At 43.0% G+C, this 23557-nt stretch overlaps 21 protein-coding genes across 21 annotated transcripts; 12 read left to right on the forward strand and 9 right to left on the reverse strand.

The window, feature by feature from the left end:
* Positions 1-146: 146 nt before the first annotated feature.
* Positions 147-662, forward strand: NEMIN01_0137 (uncharacterized protein; the record flags this gene model as incomplete). The annotated part of the gene is made up of 1 exon (XM_051476079.1): positions 147-662. The coding sequence occupies one exon, from the start codon at positions 147-149 to the stop codon at positions 660-662; it is 516 nt and encodes a 171-aa protein (XP_051332039.1).
* A 547-nt stretch (positions 663-1209) lies between these two features.
* On the forward strand, positions 1210-1536 carry NEMIN01_0138 (uncharacterized protein; the record flags this gene model as incomplete). Its single annotated transcript, XM_051476080.1, has 1 exon — positions 1210-1536. One exon carries the CDS (start codon positions 1210-1212, stop codon positions 1534-1536), a length of 327 nt encoding a protein of 108 aa, XP_051332040.1.
* Positions 1537-1767: 231 nt separating this feature from the next.
* On the forward strand, positions 1768-2130 carry NEMIN01_0139 (uncharacterized protein; the record flags this gene model as incomplete). The annotated part of the gene is made up of 1 exon (XM_051476081.1): positions 1768-2130. The coding sequence occupies one exon, from the start codon at positions 1768-1770 to the stop codon at positions 2128-2130; it is 363 nt and encodes a 120-aa protein (XP_051332041.1).
* A 158-nt stretch (positions 2131-2288) lies between these two features.
* NEMIN01_0140 (DNA repair and recombination protein RAD54B) lies at positions 2289-4031 on the reverse strand (the record flags this gene model as incomplete). Its single annotated transcript, XM_051476082.1, has 1 exon — positions 2289-4031. One exon carries the CDS (start codon positions 4029-4031, stop codon positions 2289-2291), a length of 1743 nt encoding a protein of 580 aa, XP_051332042.1.
* A 393-nt stretch (positions 4032-4424) lies between these two features.
* Positions 4425-5186, reverse strand: NEMIN01_0141 (uncharacterized protein; the record flags this gene model as incomplete). Its single annotated transcript, XM_051476083.1, has 1 exon — positions 4425-5186. One exon carries the CDS (start codon positions 5184-5186, stop codon positions 4425-4427), a length of 762 nt encoding a protein of 253 aa, XP_051332043.1.
* Positions 5187-5789: 603 nt separating this feature from the next.
* On the reverse strand, positions 5790-6986 carry NEMIN01_0142 (histone-binding protein RBBP4; the record flags this gene model as incomplete). The annotated part of the gene is made up of 1 exon (XM_051476084.1): positions 5790-6986. One exon carries the CDS (start codon positions 6984-6986, stop codon positions 5790-5792), a length of 1197 nt encoding a protein of 398 aa, XP_051332044.1.
* Positions 6987-7059: 73 nt separating this feature from the next.
* NEMIN01_0143 (DnaJ-like protein subfamily A member 2) lies at positions 7060-8292 on the forward strand (the record flags this gene model as incomplete). Its single annotated transcript, XM_051476085.1, has 1 exon — positions 7060-8292. One exon carries the CDS (start codon positions 7060-7062, stop codon positions 8290-8292), a length of 1233 nt encoding a protein of 410 aa, XP_051332045.1.
* Positions 8293-8854: 562 nt separating this feature from the next.
* NEMIN01_0144 (uncharacterized protein) lies at positions 8855-9451 on the forward strand (the record flags this gene model as incomplete). The annotated part of the gene is made up of 1 exon (XM_051476086.1): positions 8855-9451. The coding sequence occupies one exon, from the start codon at positions 8855-8857 to the stop codon at positions 9449-9451; it is 597 nt and encodes a 198-aa protein (XP_051332046.1).
* Positions 9452-9892: 441 nt separating this feature from the next.
* NEMIN01_0145 (uncharacterized protein) lies at positions 9893-10411 on the forward strand (the record flags this gene model as incomplete). The annotated part of the gene is made up of 1 exon (XM_051476087.1): positions 9893-10411. The coding sequence occupies one exon, from the start codon at positions 9893-9895 to the stop codon at positions 10409-10411; it is 519 nt and encodes a 172-aa protein (XP_051332047.1).
* Positions 10412-10977: 566 nt separating this feature from the next.
* On the reverse strand, positions 10978-11262 carry NEMIN01_0008 (small ubiquitin-related modifier; the record flags this gene model as incomplete). The annotated part of the gene is made up of 1 exon (XM_051475950.1): positions 10978-11262. One exon carries the CDS (start codon positions 11260-11262, stop codon positions 10978-10980), a length of 285 nt encoding a protein of 94 aa, XP_051331910.1.
* A 160-nt stretch (positions 11263-11422) lies between these two features.
* On the reverse strand, positions 11423-11995 carry NEMIN01_0146 (uncharacterized protein; the record flags this gene model as incomplete). The annotated part of the gene is made up of 1 exon (XM_051476088.1): positions 11423-11995. One exon carries the CDS (start codon positions 11993-11995, stop codon positions 11423-11425), a length of 573 nt encoding a protein of 190 aa, XP_051332048.1.
* A 161-nt stretch (positions 11996-12156) lies between these two features.
* Positions 12157-13326, reverse strand: NEMIN01_0147 (26S proteasome regulatory subunit T4; the record flags this gene model as incomplete). The annotated part of the gene is made up of 1 exon (XM_051476089.1): positions 12157-13326. One exon carries the CDS (start codon positions 13324-13326, stop codon positions 12157-12159), a length of 1170 nt encoding a protein of 389 aa, XP_051332049.1.
* Positions 13327-13640: 314 nt separating this feature from the next.
* NEMIN01_0148 (uncharacterized protein) lies at positions 13641-14273 on the forward strand (the record flags this gene model as incomplete). The annotated part of the gene is made up of 1 exon (XM_051476090.1): positions 13641-14273. The coding sequence occupies one exon, from the start codon at positions 13641-13643 to the stop codon at positions 14271-14273; it is 633 nt and encodes a 210-aa protein (XP_051332050.1).
* Positions 14274-14603: 330 nt separating this feature from the next.
* Positions 14604-15212, reverse strand: NEMIN01_0149 (uncharacterized protein; the record flags this gene model as incomplete). The annotated part of the gene is made up of 1 exon (XM_051476091.1): positions 14604-15212. One exon carries the CDS (start codon positions 15210-15212, stop codon positions 14604-14606), a length of 609 nt encoding a protein of 202 aa, XP_051332051.1.
* A 265-nt stretch (positions 15213-15477) lies between these two features.
* On the forward strand, positions 15478-16719 carry NEMIN01_0150 (uncharacterized protein; the record flags this gene model as incomplete). Its single annotated transcript, XM_051476092.1, has 1 exon — positions 15478-16719. The coding sequence occupies one exon, from the start codon at positions 15478-15480 to the stop codon at positions 16717-16719; it is 1242 nt and encodes a 413-aa protein (XP_051332052.1).
* A 119-nt stretch (positions 16720-16838) lies between these two features.
* NEMIN01_0151 (uncharacterized protein) lies at positions 16839-17432 on the forward strand (the record flags this gene model as incomplete). Its single annotated transcript, XM_051476093.1, has 1 exon — positions 16839-17432. One exon carries the CDS (start codon positions 16839-16841, stop codon positions 17430-17432), a length of 594 nt encoding a protein of 197 aa, XP_051332053.1.
* Positions 17433-17620: 188 nt separating this feature from the next.
* NEMIN01_0152 (uncharacterized protein) lies at positions 17621-18475 on the reverse strand (the record flags this gene model as incomplete). Its single annotated transcript, XM_051476094.1, has 1 exon — positions 17621-18475. One exon carries the CDS (start codon positions 18473-18475, stop codon positions 17621-17623), a length of 855 nt encoding a protein of 284 aa, XP_051332054.1.
* A 369-nt stretch (positions 18476-18844) lies between these two features.
* On the forward strand, positions 18845-20128 carry NEMIN01_0153 (uncharacterized protein; the record flags this gene model as incomplete). The annotated part of the gene is made up of 1 exon (XM_051476095.1): positions 18845-20128. The coding sequence occupies one exon, from the start codon at positions 18845-18847 to the stop codon at positions 20126-20128; it is 1284 nt and encodes a 427-aa protein (XP_051332055.1).
* A 226-nt stretch (positions 20129-20354) lies between these two features.
* NEMIN01_0154 (large subunit ribosomal protein LP2) lies at positions 20355-20660 on the forward strand (the record flags this gene model as incomplete). The annotated part of the gene is made up of 1 exon (XM_051476096.1): positions 20355-20660. The coding sequence occupies one exon, from the start codon at positions 20355-20357 to the stop codon at positions 20658-20660; it is 306 nt and encodes a 101-aa protein (XP_051332056.1).
* Positions 20661-20836: 176 nt separating this feature from the next.
* Positions 20837-21625, forward strand: NEMIN01_0155 (histone chaperone ASF1; the record flags this gene model as incomplete). Its single annotated transcript, XM_051476097.1, has 1 exon — positions 20837-21625. One exon carries the CDS (start codon positions 20837-20839, stop codon positions 21623-21625), a length of 789 nt encoding a protein of 262 aa, XP_051332057.1.
* A 115-nt stretch (positions 21626-21740) lies between these two features.
* NEMIN01_0156 (uncharacterized protein) lies at positions 21741-23537 on the reverse strand (the record flags this gene model as incomplete). Its single annotated transcript, XM_051476098.1, has 1 exon — positions 21741-23537. The coding sequence occupies one exon, from the start codon at positions 23535-23537 to the stop codon at positions 21741-21743; it is 1797 nt and encodes a 598-aa protein (XP_051332058.1).
* Positions 23538-23557: the final 20 nt, after the last annotated feature.

Genomic DNA, 23557 nt, shown 5'->3' on the forward strand with positions numbered 1-23557 from the left:
AATTTGTGCTCTGCGGTTCTTTGTCTTGAAATTTAAATTATATTTTGGGATATTTGGGAGTACTTTTTATAAATATTGATGTTTATTTTTCTGCCATGTATTTAAAAACATATAAACACTTTTGTGTATTTTTTATTTTAGCCATTATGGAGACTTACGGGAATGAAAAAAGTGCATTCTACGCTTTTAAAGACAGGACAATAGAGGGCAAGGATGTTGACTTTTCTCTGTTCGAAGGAAAGATGTGTCTTATCGTGAACACAGCCTGCAACTGCAAACTGGCAAAGAACGGGTACTCTGTAATCAAAGAAATAAAAAAGAAGCATTCTGACTTGGAGGTTCTTCTCTTTCCAAGCGCGCTCAACAAAATTGTTGACCAAACGCTGAAAACCCCTGATGCAATAATCAGCAGAATGAAAGAAGAAGGGGTGTACGACATAGCCACTGTTTTTGAAAAGAGAACGATAGACAGTAAAGCTGGCTTGTTCCAGTGGCTTACCACGCAAAGCTACAAGGGATCGTTCATGGTTGACCTCATGAAGAGCATTAAGTGGAACTTTACAGCATTCATAGTTTCTAAAGAAGGGAAATGTGTTGGGCGCATTTCGCCAATCGATCTTAAGCTTGAAACTCTGGAAGAAGTAATCTCCCAGAACATGTAGATCTTCTTGAAAACCAGCACACAAAACACAGTTTTATCTCTTTACGGAATGCTTTAGGACACTACACGAAATGTGCAGATTTTTCAGTGCTGTATGGCAAATTATTGAGTGGCTTGCTCCATTATAGGAGTATAAAGAGTGGGGAAGTTAAACATATATTCTCGTGAAATAGCTGTTCTAAGAAGATAGCGTGTAAGTTTCTAATAAATGGTAGTTATTTTGTGTTTAGTTAGTCTCTCCAGTTTTCTTTATGTGCAAGTATATCCTTCTCTTAAATCTCATTTTTACTCTGCAGCTGTTGATCATCTTCTATAATCATTTTATATCCGATGGCATGCTCTACTTTTATTATCTCTGTTTCAGCTGTTTGATCTTCAGCACACACTGATTTACGTCAACTATCAATTCTGTTCATTTTATCTTAACAGTTGAATGCGCATCAGTGTGTTACACCACAGTCTTTGATGTCTCAGAGCATGAGACAGTATTTTTGGAATAGACCAATCAAATTAGCAATGCAGTTAAAAACTTGTAATAATTCCCCCTTATGAAAAAAAATTCTAACACAAGCGAAGAAAACAACACAATGCAAAACAACTCTGAAAGCACACAGTCTAAAGAGACTTCCAGCATAGGAACAGGCTCAGCAGAAAAGAGCACAGGATCAGAACAAAAAGAGAAAAAGATCAGCAGTAAAGCCACAAAGCAGCACGAGAAAGAGATGCACGATAAAACAGAAAAACAGATGGAAACAGCCACCACAAAAATCTCCAACTTCTTCTCAGTTTGCTTTGCAAAGATAAAGGGATGTGCTGAGGGAATACGGTCTGGGTTCTACAAGTCTGTCGACGACACCGAAGAGAAGGATGAATGAATGCTAGAAAACAGCGGTTCTAGAAGCCTCACAGCCGATAAAAGAGAAAACTTTTAAACAAGAAAGTGAAGTCTGCACACCAGTGAAGTGCACGGTGTTTTAATTAAAACACTTGCAGCAGTAGCTGTGGACTCACCCTTCTGAATTCAATAAAGATTTGAATATCATCTGTCTTTTGCCAATATATTATAATTGTATCGCATTTAGCCCTTTTTTAAGATTAGAGATGTAATGATGTGGAGTGTCTTGGTTCTCTCGCAATCCGAAGGCTCTGAGTGGAAACATATTGAAGCAGCACCGTACCTAAAAATAAGAGCTGTTCTATCTTCTGATGCGGTAGAGCTCTACTTGAAATTCTTTGGATGCGAAGAGAGGATTGCGTCGTTTTCTCTTTCTGATCTCAGCGTCCAAAAAAGATACTCCTCCGTGGCGATGTTCTTGTCCACACGGAAAGTGCAGATGAAGCTCCATAGCTCAAGCGCAGCAGACAGTATGGCTGAAAAGATAAGCTATGTGCAGACAATGAGAAAGCTTGCAAATGGCCTATCTGCTATTACTCTGAAATACGCACAGAATAGCACAGCTAGCCAATAAAGAGCATAAAATGCATGAGTAAAGGAAGAGACAAATAGTTGTAGAAAATACTTCACTAACTAAAATATTTCTTAAAACATCCTGGAAAAAAAGTATACATTTTATAATTCTGTGCAAATACAATTGAATTATTTAAAATAAATTATTTATTCAGTGTGCTAATTAGCTCTTTGTTGTACTGTGTCTGCACTATTTATCCGTTGTGATAGGATTAGTCCAATGTCTGTGTGCGTGTGTGAGTATCCTGTGCTCACTGCAAGCGGGTAGTCCTCTGAGCATGCGCACCGAAGCCACTTGTGCACAATCGATGTCCTCTGTGGCTGGAAGGTGCCTTTTTCTTCGTATTGTGAGAGCTGCTCTTCTATCTCTTCGGGCGGAAGGAGGCCCTCAAGCTGTTTCTGTATTTCGATCTTCTTCATCTGCACAAGGAGGATGTATTCTTCAATTGTTCCCATGAGAAAGAGTCTGTGTATGACAACAGGCTTTGTCTGTCCCAGCCTCCACACTCGCGCCATGGCCTGCAGGTCATTTGCAGGGTTCCAGTCTGAGTCTATTATTATCATTCGCGTAGACTTCACAAGTGTGAGTCCTTCTGCTCCGCACTTGGCAGATAGTATGATCACCTTCTGGCCTTTGCTTTGGAAGAGAGAAAGCGCCTCTTCGCGTTTTACTATGTTCATTTCACCGTGGAAATCTGTTACGTCTCTGGCTGTAATGGGCACTTCTCTATTGTTAGCCATGCTCTTAATTGCCTCTGTTGCCTTTCGTATTACCTCGATGTATCTCGACACAATGACCAAAGATTCTCTTTCCATGAGTATTTCCTTTGATAGCTTGAGAAATACGTCCCATTTGCTGGCTGATGTGCCTGCGTGCATTCTCAGCCTCTGTATGTCCTCTATGCCCACTTTATTCTGTGCACTCCAGTAGACAGAGCAGTACTCTTCGTACTCTTTGTTTTCTATGATCCAAATCATTTCGTCTTTCTGCGGTAAGCATAGACTCGTTCTTTCTATCTTCCTCCTGAGCACGGCATCACTGGCTATTCCTGAGAGCTCCTTTATTCCCTTTGCGCGTGCTGCTCGTTCGTCTATGAGAGCCAGAAGGGTCTTGTACTCCTGCACAGTGTTCTGGAAGGGCGTTCCTGTGAGAAGTAGCTTTTTGCTGGCCATTTTCTTCAGGGCCTGCAGTGCTTGTGATGTGCTCGTGCGCAGTCTGTGCGCTTCATCGCATATGACAAGCTGGAAGTTGTGCTGGGCCATGTCAACTGATGCGAGCTTTTCGTAGCTTATGAGCAGTACATTCTCTAGGCGTTTGTACTTATTTGGGTGCTTAAGCGCCCCGTTAAATACTCTTAGCTTTTCTGCCCACTTTTTTATCTCTTTCTCCCAGACTCCCACGAGGGAGCAGGGCGACACCACAAGAACAAGCCCTCCAGCCTGGCAGAATATGCGCATCACTGCCACTGCCTGGAACGTCTTCCCAAGGCCCATTTCATCTGCTAGCAGTGCGCCATTCGCAGAGCGCAGTCTTTCAAACATGAAGCGCACTCCTTCTATCTGGTAGTCTTTGAAGAACCGGAGATATGAGGGCTCTATGTAGGCTCGCTTTGTGAATATAAGAGACCCTGCAGGAGGAGGAGGCACTTGAGTTCTTTTGCTGATAGGAAGGATTGCTATCTGGTTTGCCTTCACGCCTTCCTTGATTACGTCTTTTATTCCTTTTTCTCTATCTGTTGATGCGAGATACATCGAGCCTTCAAATACATCAGGCGACTTCTGCATTAGCCTGTCCACTGCCATGCCTGTCGTGGAAAAGAGTGTGTATGCGCCTCCTGTTCTCCTTAGGAGGCCTTCTGACACATTCTCGGGTATGCCTCTTCTCTTGTATATACACTGCATTGCTGGTTTTTTCTTGAAGATATTTTAAATAAACAGATTGCAGTTAGTGCGAGCATACTAAGCACACTTTCTAGCTTAGAATGTTTTAGCATAATTAGCATGAGATAGATATAACTGCACTAAATAGACAGGTTTTATGCAGATCTCTGGAGTGTGTATGCTAAGACAGTAGCAATAAGCTTTGAACAGCACACAATCAGATATATCAGTGCTTATATGAGCAGATATCTATGAGAAGCACATAACAGTGCTGCATTAACATCTTTTGTTTAGTCGCCTTCTAGCTCTCATATTTCTATGTATAGCTGCTGTAGAGGGGATGAGATAGACAAATATTTAGTACACAAGAGAGAAAAATTAACAGCATGGTTTAAGTAATGCAAGCACTATTTATTATACAGACTTAGCAAATATTATGACATGCAGCAGAGCTCCCACAATTCCTCCTACAAACTGGCCAACCCAGTACACCCAGCAGTTCACCCACACGCCAGAGAACAGCACGGGAGGAAGTGTAATCGCAGGATTGAACACACCACCACTGGAGCCTATTCCCAGGAGAGAGAGGAATCCTAGCGTAAACCCAATCGCAATTGGAGCAAATGCTGATCTGTTTGGAGCCTGCGAAGTGACAACTCGAAGTTTGTCGTTGTCTTCGACTTCATCGGGTATTTCTATCTTCACCTGTGTGGGAGGGTTGAACACATTTATAGCCACAGAGAATGCAACGTATGTGAGTGCTCCCGTAAGAATCATTTCCGTGAGGATTGCCTCTCCTATGTCAGCATTCGGTGAAAGCGTCGACCGAGTGTACCCAAGGAGCTCTGAGGAAGTTCCAGGCTTTGTGAGGAGCATTGCTGCAGAGCCAAGCATAGCACCGGCACACTGCATAATTATGTACCCGAGCCCCATCCATATGGGAAGCTTTCCTGTTACTATGGCAGCAAGCGTAATTGCAGGGTTAAAGTGGGCTATGGTAATATCCATGAAAGCGTATATAATGGAAACACTTGTAAGGGCTATGGTCAGAGTAACTGCTATGTTTGCAATTCCTTCGTCCCCTGGCGTTATGTTGACTCCAGTGATTACAGCGTAGACAGCATATGCAAAAAGAAACGTGCACAGGCCCTCTGCGAGGAAAGAGCGTAAAACCATCCAGTTAAATGTTAGTGCCATTGTTTGCTACTCCAAGAGAGCCTAAATACCCCAATTTCAAAACAACATCGACAGGCCGAAATAGCAAACAAATAAATACAGCCCAAGAAAGTGTTTTTCATAGAGGCAATGGAAGACACTTATTCGATCTAGGGCTCATTTATCATCTGCTCCACTGGATAATATTCTATGTATATGCAATGGAGTGTAATAGACTGCACAATCTACCCAATCTGTATTTATTACATACAGTCTATGTAGTGTCTATACTAACTAAATGCATTAATGCAGCACTGTTAGAACTGTGTATATAGTTCCCTTCTGATTCTATACTGCAGAAGAGCCTGTACATCTTTGTTCGGCACTATTTCTACGAAGAAAGTAAAAATAGAAAAGTCTAACTTTTCATTCGATGACAGTTTAGTTTCAATAATCAGAAGGGCCTTTAAATCTAAACAGCAGACTCTACACTTTGCATTTAAAGTAAAAATTGCACAGGCCTTTTACAATAGTCTCTGAGTCTTTTTCTTTTAGTCTTGTCGTAATACAGTTGGTTTATAAAATATCTGAGAAATAGAATTAGTATGTTTATTGCGTAAAGTACTATTCTTCCTGCTCAGGCTCTTCTCCTTCGAAATCCGCATCCCCTGCTATCTCAGACGAAATCTGCCAAATCTGCAATATATTATCATTTGCCACACTCGCAATCTCCCACGGCTCGTGCGGGTTCCACGAGATGTCGCTCAGTGCATCCGTGTGTCCTCCGTGGATGAATAAAAGCTCAGGAGGCCCGTCCTCTCTATCCTCCTCTGCCTGCTCCTCGCCAACCTTTGAAAGATCCCATATTCTCACTCTTCTATCGCTGCTGCAGGAAGCCAGCACCATCTCGTAGTGGGGAGACCACTCCACCTGCGTCACATCGCTCTCGTGTCCAACAAGATTGTAGAGAGGCTTTGCGTCATTTCGGGTGTCCCATATGCTCAGCGAGCCGCCTTTTGATCCCGTTGCGAGCCACGTGCTGTTTTCTGGGGAGAACTGCACGCTCAGAGTTTCTCCTGTTTTCAGAGTCTTTTTCTCTCCGCTTCGCATGTCCACTAGAGTTGTGCCGTTTTTATCCAGTCCCAGTGCTATTGTCTCTCCATCGTTTGAAATAGCTATGTCGTTTATCTCTTCATTCTCCTGTATCTTCATCACAGGCGCAGTGCCCTGCCCCATTTTGTACACACAGACAGTTCCATCGTATCCTGCGGTGCACAGCTCGTTCTGCTCGACTGGGTTCCAAGCCAGGCCAAATCCTCCCTTCGTGTGCCCCTCGAAGATAACATCAGGCACTGCTTCTTTTCCAAATGAAGGATGCTTTGTGTAGTCGTATATATGTACTTCTGGGCTGTCGTACCGCACTGCAATGATGTTTGTATTGGAATGCATGTATCTCGCTCTGTTTACTTCGTACGGCATGGGTATCTTCTGGGTAACACGCACCTTGGACTCTCCCAGGCCGTATCCCCCATCTTCAAGAGTGCGCACAGCAGCATCTCCTACTGTATCAGGCAGAGTGACAGAGACAATCTGCAGATACTCGTCCTCCTGGCCCGATGTCTGTGTGGACAAAAGGAGCCTTTGCGTCGTTGTTTCTGTTTCTTCGTTTCTCACGGCATCAGGGAACCACTGCACGGTTAGGGAAGGCCATGTCAGGGCGTGCGATAGAAGCATGTCGTAAAGATAGGGCACATTCTTCCTCCATGTTTTAAACTCTTCGCATATTGTTATTTCCTCTGGACTCATCTCTTCAATTGCCATTTTAATTCAGAATAAAAATAGTTCTTCCAGAAATTTCGATATTTATAAAGAAGAAAAATTTAGTTGTATACCAATGGATATTAAAGGATACTACAAACTGCTTGAAATAGACACCCAGGCGTCTGAAAGAGACATAAAGGCTGCGTACAGGAACTTTGCAAAGAAATACCACTCTGACGGACAGGTTGTGTCTAATGCTCTGAAAGCATGCAAAACCGACAAAGAGAGAGAGGCTCTGAAAAAGGAAATGGACAAAAAGTTTTCAGATATAACTGCCGCATACGAGGTTCTTTCCAATCCGGAGAAAAGACAGATGTATGACAGAGGCATAGACGAGTCGCAGAGTTTTGGCGGTGCCTCCGGCGAGTCCTTCTTCTCCTCGTTCTTCGGAGGATCTATGGGGTCGATGTTTGGCGGAGAGAGAAGACCGCAGAAAAACAACCCTCGCGTGGAGAACATACACATCACTCTTTTGGAGGTCATTCTTGGGACAAAAATTAAGAGAAAGATCACGAGAAAGATGGTGTGCAAGCCGTGCAAAGCAACGGGCTCAATGAACACACAGACATGCACAAAGTGCAGAGGAGCAGGAGTGTACGCAGAAATAACGAACATGGGAGGCATGCGGCTGCAAAGAGAAATGACATGCAATGTGTGCATGGGCCACGGGATAATGAAGTCGGGGCCAAACTGTAAAGACTGTGCAGGGAAAGGATACATCTCCAAGCAAGAAGAGCTCGAGGTATCCATCCCGCCCGGCGTAGTTGACAGATTCCAGATCGTCTACGAAAAGATGGGAGATGAGGCATCGGGCGCCATCACGGGAGATCTTATCTTCGTAGTCAACGTGAAAGAGGACAAGCGGTTCACAAGAATTGCCCCAGAGCACCTATACACAGAGGCCAAGGTTCCGCTGGAAGATATTCTAGTGCAGAGGCCTATCAGAATAGAAACAATAGATGGAAGAATAATCTATGTGGAGTATCCGCCCATTCACACATGCGACATTGGCGAAGACTTCCTTCGTCTGGATAAAGAAGGACTCCCTACAAAGAAGGGCGGAAAGGGAAGTTTGTTTATAAGAATAATTCCTGTCTTCGTGGCTCCAGAGAAGGTGAAGGACCTAGGAAAGTTCCTTGCAAACTTTACAGGAGAAGAGAAGAACCCTGCAGTGCAGAAGGCTGTCTTTATATCAAAGAACGATATAGACAAGTGGTATAGCAAAGAACAGCAGAGATCAGAGCACTCAGGCCGAGGACACAGATATGCAGAAGAGGAGTCTGGACAGACGTGCCAAACAGCATAGTTTACCAATAAATTAACGATTATCTACGAGCTAGATTTTATTATCCACACGGTCTCTAAATAGATACGATATCTCATGGAGTGTATACGGTCTTACTGGCTTTATGTAAAAATACTAGTTGCACATTCACACACTTTCCATTGTTTAAATGCAGGGAGATTCTCAAATATTAGTTATCTGATCTTTTAACTGCCTAGAGAGTGTGCTAATTCTCTCTGAAATAGAGACAGATAGGAAGTGTATAGCATTTGAAGGTACTCAGTGGATGCACAGAAAAGTTTTATTCCTGCTATTCTCAGTATAAATATGCTGTAGCTCTACTACTGGTTTTATAAGAAAAGAAAGTAGATAGAGCTATAACAGAATAGCTGCGCTAAGATCCTGCAGAAATCAATCTGTGAGTGATAATTTATCTAATGATAAGATATGCTCCAATAGAGTGTAGATATAGCTACTAAAAGAACGTTAGTAGCAGTGTTTGTACAGTGCTGCAGTGGCTATAAAAGTTTAATTAAAATGACAGAGTGTATATAGTTTTGTGTATTTTTCTTTTTAGGGCAGGATGAATATTTCGTCGTACATATTTTCAATTTTACTTTCATTTATGCTGTACGAATTATTCTTCACAGCTCTCATAGGAGTCTCATGGGGCTCATTTTTTCTTCTAAACGGCCTGACCCACCACGGAAGAAGCTCGCACCTCCTCCCAAATGTCCCGGGCCGTCTCAACAAAGACCTTTTCATTCTCTTCTACTTAAATGGCATTCTGTTCTTTGGCGCTCTCTGGTATTTCAAAGCTGTTTCCACAAGCACTATCTTGCTGGGCGCGCACATATGCAGAAGACTCATTGAGTCCGCAGTGTACACCTACAACAGCAGAAGCAGCATGAACATCCTGCACCTTGCCACAGGAATTGTTTACTATCCCGTGCTTCTCGTCAGATCACTGGGCAGTAAGTCAGCGAACATTCCCGTCTTTGCAGTGGCAAGCTTTGTGCAGGGCGCTCTTCACTACTGTCTGTTTAAAAAGAGAAAAAGCGTTAGATATCTCCACTATCTCTGTGAGCTGATAATACACTGCTCGATAAACATGGACTACCTGAATGCTGCTTGGATTATCTCGTTTAGTGCAATAAATATGCTAAATAGGAATAAATAAAATTCTCTTTTATTTTTATTTAAAAATGTGTCCCCCTGCGGGTAGGTGGAAGCTTTCGATAGAGGTAGCAATATCTTTAGGAAGGTCTGAGAATAGCATTGCACAGATCGAAATGGTCAGGGGGAAACCCTACGTGGCAGCTGACCAGAAACTGTTCCCTGTTGGGTGTACGTGTATGCCCAACAGTTGAGATGGCTGTTGCTAGCTGGATAGTCAAATCGAAAGGTGGGCCTATGTGTACGCCCATAACTTAATTCAGACTACTCTCCAGATACCCCGTTTATTATTAACTTCCTTTGATGTTCTCTGTTGACTCTTCAGCTAGCTGGTGGTAGAGTAAAAGCGATTAGACTGAGTTTGTGCAGCTTGTTTTCCTGCAGAGAGGACAAATTGGTGAAATAATTATTTTATTTAAAGACTTTATTTTACTCAGCTCTTTTCATGCACATGGGATACACACTGCTGCCAGAGGAAAGTCCAGAAAAACTGAACGATGCATTTTTAAGCTACTCTTTGATCACAAATAGCATAGAGCCCACAGAAAAGCCATCAATTGCATCTCCAATGTTCCTCATAGATAGCTCTGTGGTGGAGATACTGACGGGGGGAGTGCACATAGAGTCTGCCCTGGGCTGTGGCATGCAGGAGATAGCTAGCCCATCAGATCTTGAAAGAGAAAAAAACACTGATGAAGTGGAGTACGAGGTGAGCATAGACTTTACGGCTCTTGAGAGGGAGTATGAAATGATAGGAGTAGACAAAGAGCACAGCGAGGTTTCCAGTATTGGGCATGCAGGGCAGTACATGTACGAAATAACAGCAGGAGAAGAGAAGTACATTGCAAAGTGTGCAACAGTGGATGAAAATGTGTATGTGGTGTTTTCAGAAGAAGGGCAGATATACAGTATAGACAAGTCGTGCACAGTGAGAAAGCAAAGCGATAGAAGACTAGAGGAATAGGTTTAGAATATTAACTGTGTGCAATTAGTGCATAGGTCGCACACGGGTATCTAAATGTAAGTAGAGATAGAAGAAAGAAAATAAGAGGCAAGTGTAACTCAAGGCATCTTGCATACACAAAATAAAATGCCGATTTACAATGCACTGCATCTGTGCCAGCTAGCAGAGCTGCATTGGATAGAGAGGGCTTGGAAGCACATTTAAATCCAAACAATAAAACTCTTTGATTTAGCTTAATAAAAATCGTTTTATTTCTTATCACTGATATGCTATTGCAAATGAGTTAATAGCTGGAGAAGCAGATGTTTTGAACAGCTTCCCATCTAGAGACAGATATAGTAATTCTCAATATCATAATCAGAGATAAAGTGTCTAGATATCATACTGTATTGAATTATAACGTATTACAGCTGAGTGTGAGCACAGATCTTTCTATGCTAGATTGCAGAGAATACAGCAGTTGATCTGGCTGTAATGTTCATTGTCTGCTAGCACTGCAGTAGAATAAGCAGAAAAGTTGGAGAACTGTGCCAATAAAAGATTTATACTGCTCTATGAATGTAAATCTATACACAAATACCTCCTCCTACCTGCGAGCTAAAGACCTCGAGTAAATCACCGCTCTCAAGGCCAACAGACTCTGGCGTGTCTTCACCGCTGAGAGTTACGCCTTTGTGCACGAATCTAAGCTTGTGCGCGTTGAGCTCTGCTCTCTCCGAGTACTCTTTAAAGAGCTTGCTCAGCTTTGTCTTTTTCTTCATGACAAATGTAGATGTTTTCTGCGTCTGGTCTGTGACTTTGAGCTGCAGAGTCGGCTTTGGATTCTCCTCTTTTATTTCTTGTATGTGCATTTATTAGTTTTAAAATTTTACCCCATGTTTAATGATGAAGAACACAAACTCGGCCTACGTGGGTATAGAAGTCATAGTTACTCTGAAAACATCTTTTATTCATTAATCTCTTTGTGCGCATCTGCACAGCTTCTGTTGCTCCAGAAACTCCGCCAAGGACCTATTCATTTTTGAACAGACAGGACACAATCTTCTTGATGCTTCTAACGATTTTATTTTCCTTTTTTTCCTGCTTGGCGGGCCCTGTGTTCATTTTGGACCACAGATCGTCTATTGACTTGCTGTTTACGCTTACTTTGTACTCAAGCACCTCCAGCATACACCTTTCGTATTCGTTCACAAGCGATCTGTCGATCATGAGAATGTTGGACCATGTCCGATTAATGTATGATCTGTCTATAAGGTATTTGGAGGAGATAATCAGAGAAATAGAGAAGAGCATGTACGTACTGCTGCACAGACTCTGGGCTGTTTCAATCTTGTTTTCCAGTATCTCTAGAGAAACACTCTTGTTCTCGCTGAGCTGTCTCTTTAGGGAGCCTATGTGCTTTGGAAGCTTTTCTTTTGCCGATAGCAGTAGAGATATCGCTGCCAACACGACTGTACTGGACAAATTAGCCCTTTTCACCACATAAGATATCTGGTTTGTGCTCGTCCCGTCTGCCGGCTGGAGCTTAGCAAGGGTGTTGTACAGTATTTCGTTGCGAATTACCTCTTCCTTCTTAGACGCCATTATGCATTCTCTCCGTGCAGCATTTTACTGTACTTTTTTGCAGCCTATTGGTCACTGCTTTTGATTGAATCGACCAATGAAAAAGAAAATAAATAGAAGATATCAGGGAGCGCAGGAATGTTCGGTGGTGCGAGAGATGCAAATACAACACACTGTTTATTTTATACCTTTTTGTAGTCCATACGCCCCTCGAGTTTCTTCTGGTCTGCTATCTTTCTTACGCTTCTAGTCAGGTCTTCCTGCATGATGAAGTCTCTCTCCTCGCGGATAGCAAGCATTCCAGCCTCGCTGCATATGTTCCTTATGTCTGCCCCATTGAACCCGTGTGACATCTTCACAATGGTGTTGTAGTCTATTTCTCCCTTTTTCTCCATCTTTGCGGAGTGGATCTTAAGTATCTCCAGTCTTCCTTGGCTTGTGGGGAGAGGTATTTCTATCTTTCTGTCCAAACGACCGGGCCTTAGCAGGGCGGGGTCGAGGATATCAGGTCTATTCGTGGCCATTATCACCTTCACTCTCCCAAGCTCTTCAAACCCGTCCATTTGGTTCAGGAGCTCCATAAGAGTGCGCTGCACCTCTCTGTCGGATGAAGTGCTATCTGAAGACCTCTTCCCTCCAATTGCATCAATTTCATCGAGGAAAATCACGCATGGCTGGTTATTCTTTGCGTACGTGAACATCTCCCTGATCATTCTGCTGCTTTCTCCGATGTACTTTTCTATGATCGCAGAGCTAACAACCTTCAGGAAGTTTGAGTCCAAAGTAGCAGCCACTGCACGGGCCAAAAGAGTCTTCCCTGTACCCGGGGGCCCATAGAGCAGCACTCCCTTTGGCGCAGAAACACCCACTCTGCTGAATATCTCGGGATTCTTAATGGGGAGCTCAATCACCTCCCTTATCTCTCGCACCTGCTCTGCAAGACCGCCTATGCTCTCAAATGAAATGTCTCCAGGCTTTTCTATGGACATAGCATGCACCATTGGATCTACTTCTCTGGGAAGATGCCGCATTATCGTGAGCGTTGTTATATCCAGAGCCACACGAGCGCCTAGGACCAGCAGCTCGCGGGGAATGCTCTTTCTTGCTCCTACGATGTACCTAGGGCCCTGCGAAGTTTTGACGATGAATCTTTCCTCGTCCAGCTGTTTGAGCACCTCGCCCACCATCTGTCCAACACTTTGCAGCGCGTTTATGTCTCTTTCTGTTTTCTCGTACTCCTGTGTTTGGGTTTTTATTGACTCGTTTATCCTGCGCATTGTCTCCATGGCATCTGCGTGGTCTTTGAGCGACTTGTGGTACTTTAAAAGCGCATCCTGCTTGTTTTGCTCCATAATATAAAAAATAAATTGCCAAATATTTATGGGCAATCATTTACTGCATTAGGAAGGTGCAGATTGCCAGATACTTTCTGTGCTTAGTAGACATACTGTGGCACTTTGCATTTCTCTGTCTCTGGATCTCTTTTCTTCTTTAGATCAAAATCTTCCATCTGCACTTCCTTCTGTGATAATCAGAACACTCTTCCATCTGCACTGGTGCACACTCCATCTCCTCTGTACAGCATATCTTATCTGTTCTATCTTTTACTGTCAATTAAATAGTACTCCTCTATTAATTGCACACACTTCCTTTAGTGCGGCTGTCCATGAGCATCATCTCTGAGTATCTGTTTGCACTAGACCAATGGAAGCTGCTCGAGCAATGGAAAGTGCACACTCTTGCTTCCCTTTCTCTGTCGCCAGAGCAGGAGCAATCTATATTGGACAGCATTGGCTATCGATCCGTTTATGATGCTCACATAAATCTGTACAGCAAAACAGCATACCACATTCTATCGTGCAGCAGTATGCACCTGAAGCACGAGATAATGGAGTACTCCCGCCTGGAGAGCAAAATGTTCTCAATAATCAGCAAAACACGAGCTAAGATCATAGAAAAGATCAGGCACGACGTATGCTACGTTAGACACTTTCTACTAAATACCACAGGCAGACCAAAGATCATAAACAGCCTGATAAGCAGCTATTATCTGCACATAATCGAGCTGATAGTTGTTGAAGAGCTCTCTCCAATGCACATAACGTCCATCCAGCCCAAGCTGTACATATATCTTAAAAAGGCTCCTTTTGTCAACATAAACATCCGCCACATTCTGAGCAGCACGAAAGAGGTGGTGGTGGTAACGTGCGCCAGAAGGAGACTCAGCAGCAGACAGGAAGCGCTGCTCAAGAACATTTTCAGCAGGGATGTAACCAAGATCACGAGAGAAAAAATGTGATTGGTCCTACCGAGAATCGAACTCGGGTTACGGGATTCAAAGTCCCGGGTGCTACCGCTACACCATAGGACCTCAACTATCTGTAGTGGAGAGCAGGCATGGAGCTGTCTAATAAAAGTGTATACAAATGCACAGCTTGCGCTTACTTCTCTTTATATTTATTTATTTGCAATGGGAGCATGTGCAGTGCTGCTAATTCCTCAGAGTGCTTATATGTGCATCTCTACACTTTAGTGTTGTAAAATGTTTTTAAATGGCGTAACTAGCTCTATTTTTATTGCAATTGCTGCTAGACTATAGAGAACTCTTGCATGAGCTACAAACCCACTTTTATTTGGAGTTTGTTCTGTAGTAGTCAAGAATTCTCTGGTGGTACGCCGCGCCTTCTCTGCAGATACCCTCTAGAATGTGTCCTGTGATGGGCCCACTTTCTATCTTAACATACTCCAGCGCCATTATGCACTGTGCCATTCTCTGCGAAGCAGCATAGTATTTTTCTTCTATATTGTACTTTATTCCCGTTAGCAGATACTCTTCGATACGCTCTGCCATTTCCTCTGTTTTTTCTGTGCCTAGTACTTCTTTAATCACTGCTATGTAGTCTATTACACTGTTTGACTCGCATATAGTCTCTACTATTCTCTGTATGCGAGGGTCTTCTGTTTCGATTGCAACTATTTCGAAGACACTTGAAGTGGCTGATACTTTTGTGTATGTTCCTCTGTCTACTATCTTCTCTTTCAGAAGATCTTTTATTTTTTTTGCCTCTTCAGTGCACTCTTCCTCTCCCTCAATGGCCTGCAGTCGCTGGCCCAGCTGCTGTCTTATTTCCTCTTTTCTTTCCTGCTTCCACTTCTTGAATGTGCGGTCATCGATGTTTGGATGGCCTCCTTCATCGCTGTCTTCGTCTAGTATTTCTCTGCAGCGCTCATAGTCCATTGAAAATATTTTTGTAAATCTCCAGCTTTTACTCCTTTGGTTTATTTTATCTCCTACTGCAGATGTTCAGCCAGTGCAGAAAGTTGCAAACCCTTCACTTCACGGATAAGCATACTTTCCATCTTAGGGAGCGCATTTCTTCTTTTCTTACTGGGCTTTGATAATATATATTTTAATATATTGTTTGATCTTTCACTTGAGCTATTGCACTGATTGGAGCGATGTGCACCTCTGGATATTTATATATTTATTTTTTTTCTGTCACATGGAACATACTCCTCCTTTTTCCTCTGTCCATGCTATAGAAGGAATCCAAACGGCAAACAAGAACATATACAGCTACTTCATGAAAAACGATAGCTCGTACTATGTCCCCCAGTGCTACAGATATGCAGGATATAAGAAAGACACAGACATCTTGTACATTGTTGTCATATCAAAGTATACAAGCACAACGGGCGACTTTTTGTACAAGCACAACAGCAACTCCATTAAGATAGAGTGTCTAATTGGGAAGAGTCTTTCCAATTTGCAGACAAAAAAAACAACACTCTCGGACCTTTTTGAAGTGGTCAGGGAAATAGAGTATTCTCTTCCAGGCATGGAAAGCATAAAGGCCAGCGATGTTTTCATAGGTCTTGTGTATCCAGATGGCCTGAACAGAGTGAGCATCATGAATATGGTGGACTGTGTGTTAAATCATGCAGGATTTAAGGGCATTTTGCTTCTGCCTATGTCGCTGAGCATTAGCCTGGGCTTGGGCATTTCAAACTCTGTGTTTTTCAGCTCCTCTGATAAGACTATTTCGCTGATCGAAGATAACTGCATTTTTGATACTTTCACTGAAGGCATGGAGAGCAGCACAACACTCTACGGCAGTGATATAGTGGAAGAGTTTCTGAAGAAGGAAGAGCCCATGAAACACAGGACAGTTGAGCTTGTCTGCCATCTGTGCAACCAGCCCTTTGAGATAGGAGAGTTTAGTATGCACTTTCTTAATAAGCACGCGATAAATATATACGACGACAAAAAATACAGTGATACCATGCTGCAGAAGTGCGGGATCAAAGAGGAGCCAGAGAAACAACTGGAGCCAGGGCCAAATGATCTACTAGTCGCTGGTAAAGAGATTGTATACCGCATGGCGCCTGCAGAGAGGGTAAAAAAGATCACATCTGCCGTTATTCTCGTTACATCGCAGGCAGGCACAACAAATACACACTTAAATACGCCAGAAGGCGATGCGCAGGATGCACCTGCTGAGACAGTTAGCGCTGTAGACATAGAGAGCATACCTGAAGACTCCAAGCAGATAGTCTCAATAATTGAGGACACTTCAGGCTCTTCTTTCCTGTATGTATCGGAAAGCGAGAAGACACAGGTCGCATGGAACGGCCTATTTGCTCTGACAAACATAGAGCCTTCGAAAGACATGTGGCTCACTGATAAAGAGTGGCAGTCGGTGGGTCTTCGAATTCTCAAAGAAAAAGTTCTCTTTCCTCTGTAGACGCGTGATACTGCTCGGTTTACAGCTTTTTCCGGGCTATTCTTTTCTGATAAATAAAAAATCTACCAGTATATTTACAGCATTTAAATACGCTTTGTCTTGGAGTCTGTCAAATTTTTATGAAAAAAAAGTACACGGGAATGGTCTTTACAAAAGACCCTGCGATGTCCGCAAGAACACAGGAAGAAAGAGAGGTCATGGCGCACCTGGATAGAAAAGTGCACAACAACGATTTAGAAGATGATTTTTTCACTCTTGGTGAGGGCCTTCGCGAGGAAATGAGCGAAGACTCAGACGCAAGCAGCGTGCTAGAGCTTTCAGAAGAAGAGAGCTATTCTACACACCATGAAGAAGAGAACATGGATGTATCCAATGTGCAGGTAGAGGGTGTGCAGAGCGTAGAGCAGAAAGAGACTCTGGGGAAGGACTGCTTCGCCAGTCTAATTGAGCAAATAAACGCACAAAGCGGGCGCGGATTTGCAATGCTGACAAGCTTCTCAGAGAGGAAAAAAAGGCCAACTAAGAAACAAAAAAGAGTGAACACGTCAATAGAAGCCTGCAACAGCATTCTCAATAGAATGGGGTCATACATTCCTCCTATGGATGATGAAACTGTCGTTCAGGTTTCAAAAAAACAGAAAATAGATGAGAAATGCGAAAACTGGGAAGATTCAGTGGGCGCGAGCAAAAGAAACCAGCCAAATATTATATAGCAGTGCCTGCTAGCAGCACCGGCATCGATAGAAAGCAGAGAATTATAGCTTACTGGAGTATGCTCAACGGTCTTTATCTAGAGAATACACATGGCAGAAAATTAAGCTCAATAAATCAATAAACTAAATTTGATAAAATTCTTTATTTGAATTCACTTGTGTAGCTGCATGGTAAATGTTTATTCGTTTTACGCAATGGTGTTGGGATCCCAGCAGGTTCTTTCTTGGACAGGGAAGTGGTCAAGAAACTCTTCGTCCTCGGGGTCTATACTCTGATCAAGTGCCTTGAAGTTCTCAATAATTCTTGCAGGGTGCACACTCTTTGGTATCACACAGCAGTCTTTGTTCATGGACCACTTCAGGATCTGGTTTGCAAGTGATCCTTTTTCTTTCATGCCTGCAAGAGCTGGGAATCTCTTTAAATATTCATCGGACAGAAGGAGACCGCGGCCAAGAGTAGAGTACGACTGAACAACTATGCTGTTATCTTGGCAGTACTCAACTACGTCTTTAGGGTAGCACAGAGGCGAAAGCTCTATCTGGTTTACCTGTGGCTTTTTGTCGAACTCTTCGAAAAGATCTCTCAAATGGCTCTGCATGAAGTTGCTCACACCAATATTGCGCACAGCTCCTTCTTCCTGCAGCTCCAAAAGAGCTCTGTATGTTCCGTGTCTGAGCTCTTTGTTTTTTTTGCTCTGGAGGTCTACTCCCTTCGCGCCAGGCCAGTGGATCAGAACAAGATCGATGTAGCTCTGCTCCATAACCTTAAGGCTCTTGCGCACAGATGCTAGGGCATTCTCGTATCCTTGATTTTCTGTGCTTACCTTCGTGGTTATAAATACTTCCTTTCTTTCAACTCCTGTTTTTGCAATTGCTTCGCTTACTTGTTTCTCGTTTCTGTATATTTGGGCTGTGTCATACAGTCTGTACCCTGCCTCCATTGCAGCTTTAACAGCTACATCTGCCTCCTCGCACTTTGTCTCGTACGTTCCCAGGCCAAGAATGTCTATTTGGTTGTGGTTGTTAAGTGTAAGTTTTCTCATGTAAATTGAATGCGAATTAAAAACTTTCTTCCTTTTATTTAGTGCACAGACAGCCCTAACATCTCTGAAAAGTGCTAATATCCCTTATACTGCATAAAGACTTACTGCTATACTCCACATAACAGAGTATAATGCTTTTTATTCGAACACCACATAATTGCACCACTGCTCTGTGCTTATTCTTGCACAGCCTACAGAAAAGCATCAAAACAGCTAGATATAAGAGAGCAATGACTCTTACTAGCTCTTTTGCTCTTAATGAGGCTGTTTTTAGACTGTGTTTATTTTAGAGAATATGAATTCATGCTGCAGATATTTGAATAATTGGCAATTGGTCTGGTTTATAACCATTCAATAATTTTTTTATACATGAATGAGAAAATACTTAATCTGCATGAGTCTGTTTTAGAAGAGTACATAAAGGAGATAATACCAAAGTTTGAAGAAAGGAAACATGAGCTTATTATCATGATAACTAACATGCCACAGAAGCACTCACTCGTAAACTGTATCGCAGAAGAGCTGGAGAAAGAGTACACGAGAGAAAAGATTGTGGAGCTGGAAATAGAAGCACTGGCGTACGCTTCAAAAGACTTCTTTCTTCTGACAAACGCTCTCCTGTACCTTGAAAGAAGATGGAACACTGAAGTCGTCAAAAATCTTCTCCAGAGAGCAAGTAAGACTGAAGAGCAGTTTTCAGTCCTTTTTTCTTTCTTGACTGATCCAAACGAAGAGGATGTGGAAGGAGAGTGCGATCTAAGCCCGAACATAACCATTCCAGAAGATTTTACAGAAATTCAGAAAGTGTACGAGATACTCCACAGTCTTCGAGACAAGAACATCATATCTTCCATACGAGACTCATTCACTGCGTACAAGATCATAACTGCCTATGGGCCCAATGTGGTCATGGTGACAGAAGAGCTGAACATACTTGCGCAACTAGAGTCTGTTGCTTTTAATGATCTACTTGGCGGCGTGCTCCTTGGGGTTTTGTACGAGAAGAGCCAGATACCCCACTTTTCCAACATTCTTGTCCGGCTTCTTAGAAGGAACAAGATATACATCCAGTCCGTTATACAGCTTTTTATCACGGCATACAACATAAAAGACAACATATGGGAAAGCATCCAGGAGATGATCCCACACTTGTACGTAAGGCTTGGGATAGATAGAAAAATGGCATTCTGTCTTCTGTACACTCTCAATCTAAAAAATGCCATCTTTTTATTCGAGCTTTTTAATGGCGAGGTTCCGCAAATCGACGTGTTTGACAGATGTGTGCAGGGAAGGGAGTCTATTCCCGACGAGGAAGTTCGGAGGTGCGTGCGTGCATCCCTGAGCATCCCAGATGGCGAAACCTACACGGCTGAAGACCCCTTTCTCGACACTTTGCCAGGACAGTTTACGTATAAGCCGTCAACTAAATACGCTGAGGTAGAGGATAAAATGTATTTCTACAGCTTCTTTATGTACAGAACCAATCCCAGCATTACGCACGTCAACAACGTATCTCTTGAGTATAAAGATGTAATTAAAAATTTGACAGAAGAGGAAATGGACACTTTTGTTCGAATTGTTCTTTCAGCCAGAAACTCTCTTGTGCACAAAGAGCTCACTGTAAACAGGCTGTACACTATGCGAACAAGATAAAGATAGAACAAGTTGTCTCTGGTGCTTCTGGATGTCTATTAGGATCTACAACTGGCAAAGATCAGCCTACCAAAATAGAAGCAGGAATGGATGCTCTAGCGCAGCAGCCTAGGACTGATCACACAGACAAAGCTAAATAAACCTTCTGTGCACTTTTAAAAATAATTGCAGCTGTTGCATGGACATTCGAAATGGTAAAAATTATTTTTATTTTTCCCCCTGTATTATGGATTGTTTACTAACATACAGATTATTAGAGTGCGCAAAGTCTAAGGCCCCAAATGCAGCAGAGATAGAAGACTTCATCAAGTTTCTAGGAGGAAAGAGCGATTCCGCAAAAATCCAAGCACTTCTTGCAGCCGTAGAAGGAAAGAACAGCAACGAGCTCATCGCAAAGGGTGTCTCTATGCTCCAGTCTGCAGCTCCAGCAGCCGCATCTGCATCATCTGCAGCTGCCCCAGAAGCTAAGAAAGTAGAGGAGGAGGAAGAAAGCGAAGAAGAAAGCTCAGGAGACATGGACCTCTTCGGTTAAAAAGCCAGAAACAGGTAGATTTTACTTATTTGAAATAAATATATTATTTCCGTTGAATACAGCATTTTTAATTGTGACCAGCACGAGATAGCAGTGTGGCGTAGATTGTTTACATTTGAAAAGAGTAGGCGTGCAGTATTTCTTGCAAGTATTTTATTTAAAATAATTTTTTGCGCATGATCGAAGTGTGCTTTATAAACTTCTTTGCAAACAACAATGGGCCAACGGACATTCTCAAAAAGAAAATGACGCCCACTGTGTGCGTGTCTTCAACCGAGGCCAACGCAGTGCTGAAGGTAAAGGTTGTGTATATAGTCAGCTCGTCGAACAATGATTACGACCAGATTCTCTGCAGCGAAACAGTAGAAGGGATTCCTGCGGGGGTAGCTGAGTTTGACTTAGAAACAGAAATCCCAGACATGAGCAAAATACCAAGGGAGCATCTCATTGGGCTCACATCGATACTTTTTTTGTTCTACACCGCAGAGAATCAGGAGTTTGTGAGAGTTGGATACTTTGTGAAGATAGACTACCCAGGCATTCAGATAATAGAGGCGCCTGCTGTGCCTGCTGAAGAAGAAGTTGCGTTTGAGATAGACGAGATGGAGTCTTCTAACCCAAACAACGAAGAGGCAAAAGCAGATGAAAATAAAGAAGAAAAAGAAGAGCTCGCAGAGACAGAGGACAACAAGCCAGAAGAGAAAAGCGACAATGAAGAGTCGATAGATGCAGAAGAGGCAGAGGAGGCGAACGAAGAAGAGATAAAAGCCGAAGGCATGCACGATGGCATTTTATTTATCACCGAAGAGAACTTCAAGAAGATGGATCTTGATCTGACAAAGCTTGAGGGGCAGGTGCTAGACCCCCCTCTAGTCACCGTCTTCACCGAGGCGTGGATGGGTCCAGATGCAGAGAAAAAGGATGTTTCAGAAGAAGAGGAAGAAGTGGAGAACGTAGAAGAGTAAGGAGGTATAGAATGAATTTTATTTACTATGTGACGAAAATATTTGTCCTCTTTTCTAGTTTCTAGCGTGGATCATGCAGAGAAAGCTGTTTGGTGATTCTCGCAGTGCGCGAGAGCTAAAGAGTGATTTTTCCGCTTTTACTTTTGTCATTAAAAAACCATGATATCGTTTTTTCAGCTTTTTCCTGTTTTGGGATGATTTTTGATGTTTTTGCGTCTATGCTCTGCGATGTCTTTGCGTATCTGACAGTTATATCTTTGCAGGTAGCGTGTATCTCGTAGGAGTCTTCTGTCTCCTTGATTCTCATTATAGACATATAGTCCCAGTCAAAGGCAACTTCACTGTACAGCATGTGTCCGTTGTAGGAAAAGGGAACTCTCACTTGGAGAGGGTTTCTGGAGACTATTGAAAACGGGCTGTTTATAAACTTTTGTAGATAGTGCTCTGTCTCCTGCTTTTCGCTGCTTTCAGTGCAGCTGACCCCTGGGACAATGCTCAATCGGTGTGATGCAATTTTTTTAGATAGGGGAACCTCCAGTACTTCCACAGAGATATTTACTTTTTTGCTGTACGACCGTCCTTTGTACTTTAGATACACCTCCAGAAGAGTAGACGTAGTGCTAATGAAAAAGCTGTACTTATTCTCCTGCGAGAAAAAAGGTGGAATGCACTGCACGCCTCTTTCTGCTGTGCACAGGGGCTGACTAGATACGATCACTGTATCTGAAAGAGGCCTACCCAGTAATATTCCCGTTATTTCTACCCCTGGGCTGGCAACTTGCAGAGTTATTTTCCCCTCAGTGTACACAGTGCACGTAGACTCTTGTGCATCCTTATGGACAGATGCGCTGGCTGAGTACAGATCTCTTGTCTCTGTCATTTCTATTCCCTGGTTTTCTTGGGTTAAGTACTCTCCTATTCCCGGGCGAATGATTATTTCAGGGTCTGGCATGGATCCTTTGCTGTGTATGTACTCGTCTAGAACTAAGTCACACGGCGTGCGCTCTAGCACCAGATCACTTTCCAGGGAAATAATGGACTGCAGAGTGCTATTGACACTGGCACTTCTTGAGCTGGAGCACATATGGCACTGCGGGCTGTCCATTGAAAGGCCGATCAGCGTGTACTTTGTGGTGTAGCCTGAGCCCATGTACAGAGATAGCAGATAGTAGAAAGTCGCTGATTTGTGCGGTGCAATGCTTATGCGAGAGTACATGTTAAGAATGCTTGGAGTTCTTCTGGCTGTAGAGTGCTGCAGCCCTACAAGAATCGCATTCAGCACCCTGTCCTCGTCACTGCTGCACATTGACTTGTCTAATACAGTTGAGATATATGCTATATTTCCCAATACGGAAGGATCTTCCCTATTGAGTAAAACAGAGATAAGCATCTCGTAGATGATGTAGGGAAGAATGGCGGAGAGAGAGTAGGAGGTGGGTATGTTCTCTTTTATGCACCTAAGTGCGTCCTTCAGCCGGTTTATCTTAACAAAAAAAACCACGAAGTTCAGACTAACCGGATTGTTTACCTTAAACTTTGCCTTTTCAGACTTTCGGATTGCGCTTTCCACGAGAAGATCTACATTCTCCTCCACGCACGCCGTTATCTTGGACAGAGGAATCTCTACGTTTGAAGAAACAAGATCAAACCACTCGGGGAGAGCAAAGCCCTCTGCTGTGCACGGGGTGATGCGCAGTCTCCCAAATTCGCAGCCCATGTACCCGTCTATGAAGTTCAGAGGCTCTGCTTGAGCAAACACTCCTATTTCAGAGATAGGGAATATCTCTACGTTGACGCTGATGGATGGCGGAAGAATGAAAGACTTTTGTATGCTGTGCTTAGGCCTGTACATCACAGTTATCGAGTTCCTTGTCTCGGACGAAAGGATCTTGAGAGCATTTAAAATAACCATATATTTGTTTACACTTGCAA

Source organism: Nematocida minor, assembly GCF_024244105.1.
Source record: "Nematocida minor strain JUm1510 chromosome Unknown 7925, whole genome shotgun sequence".
NCBI lineage: Eukaryota > Fungi > Microsporidia > Nematocida > Nematocida minor.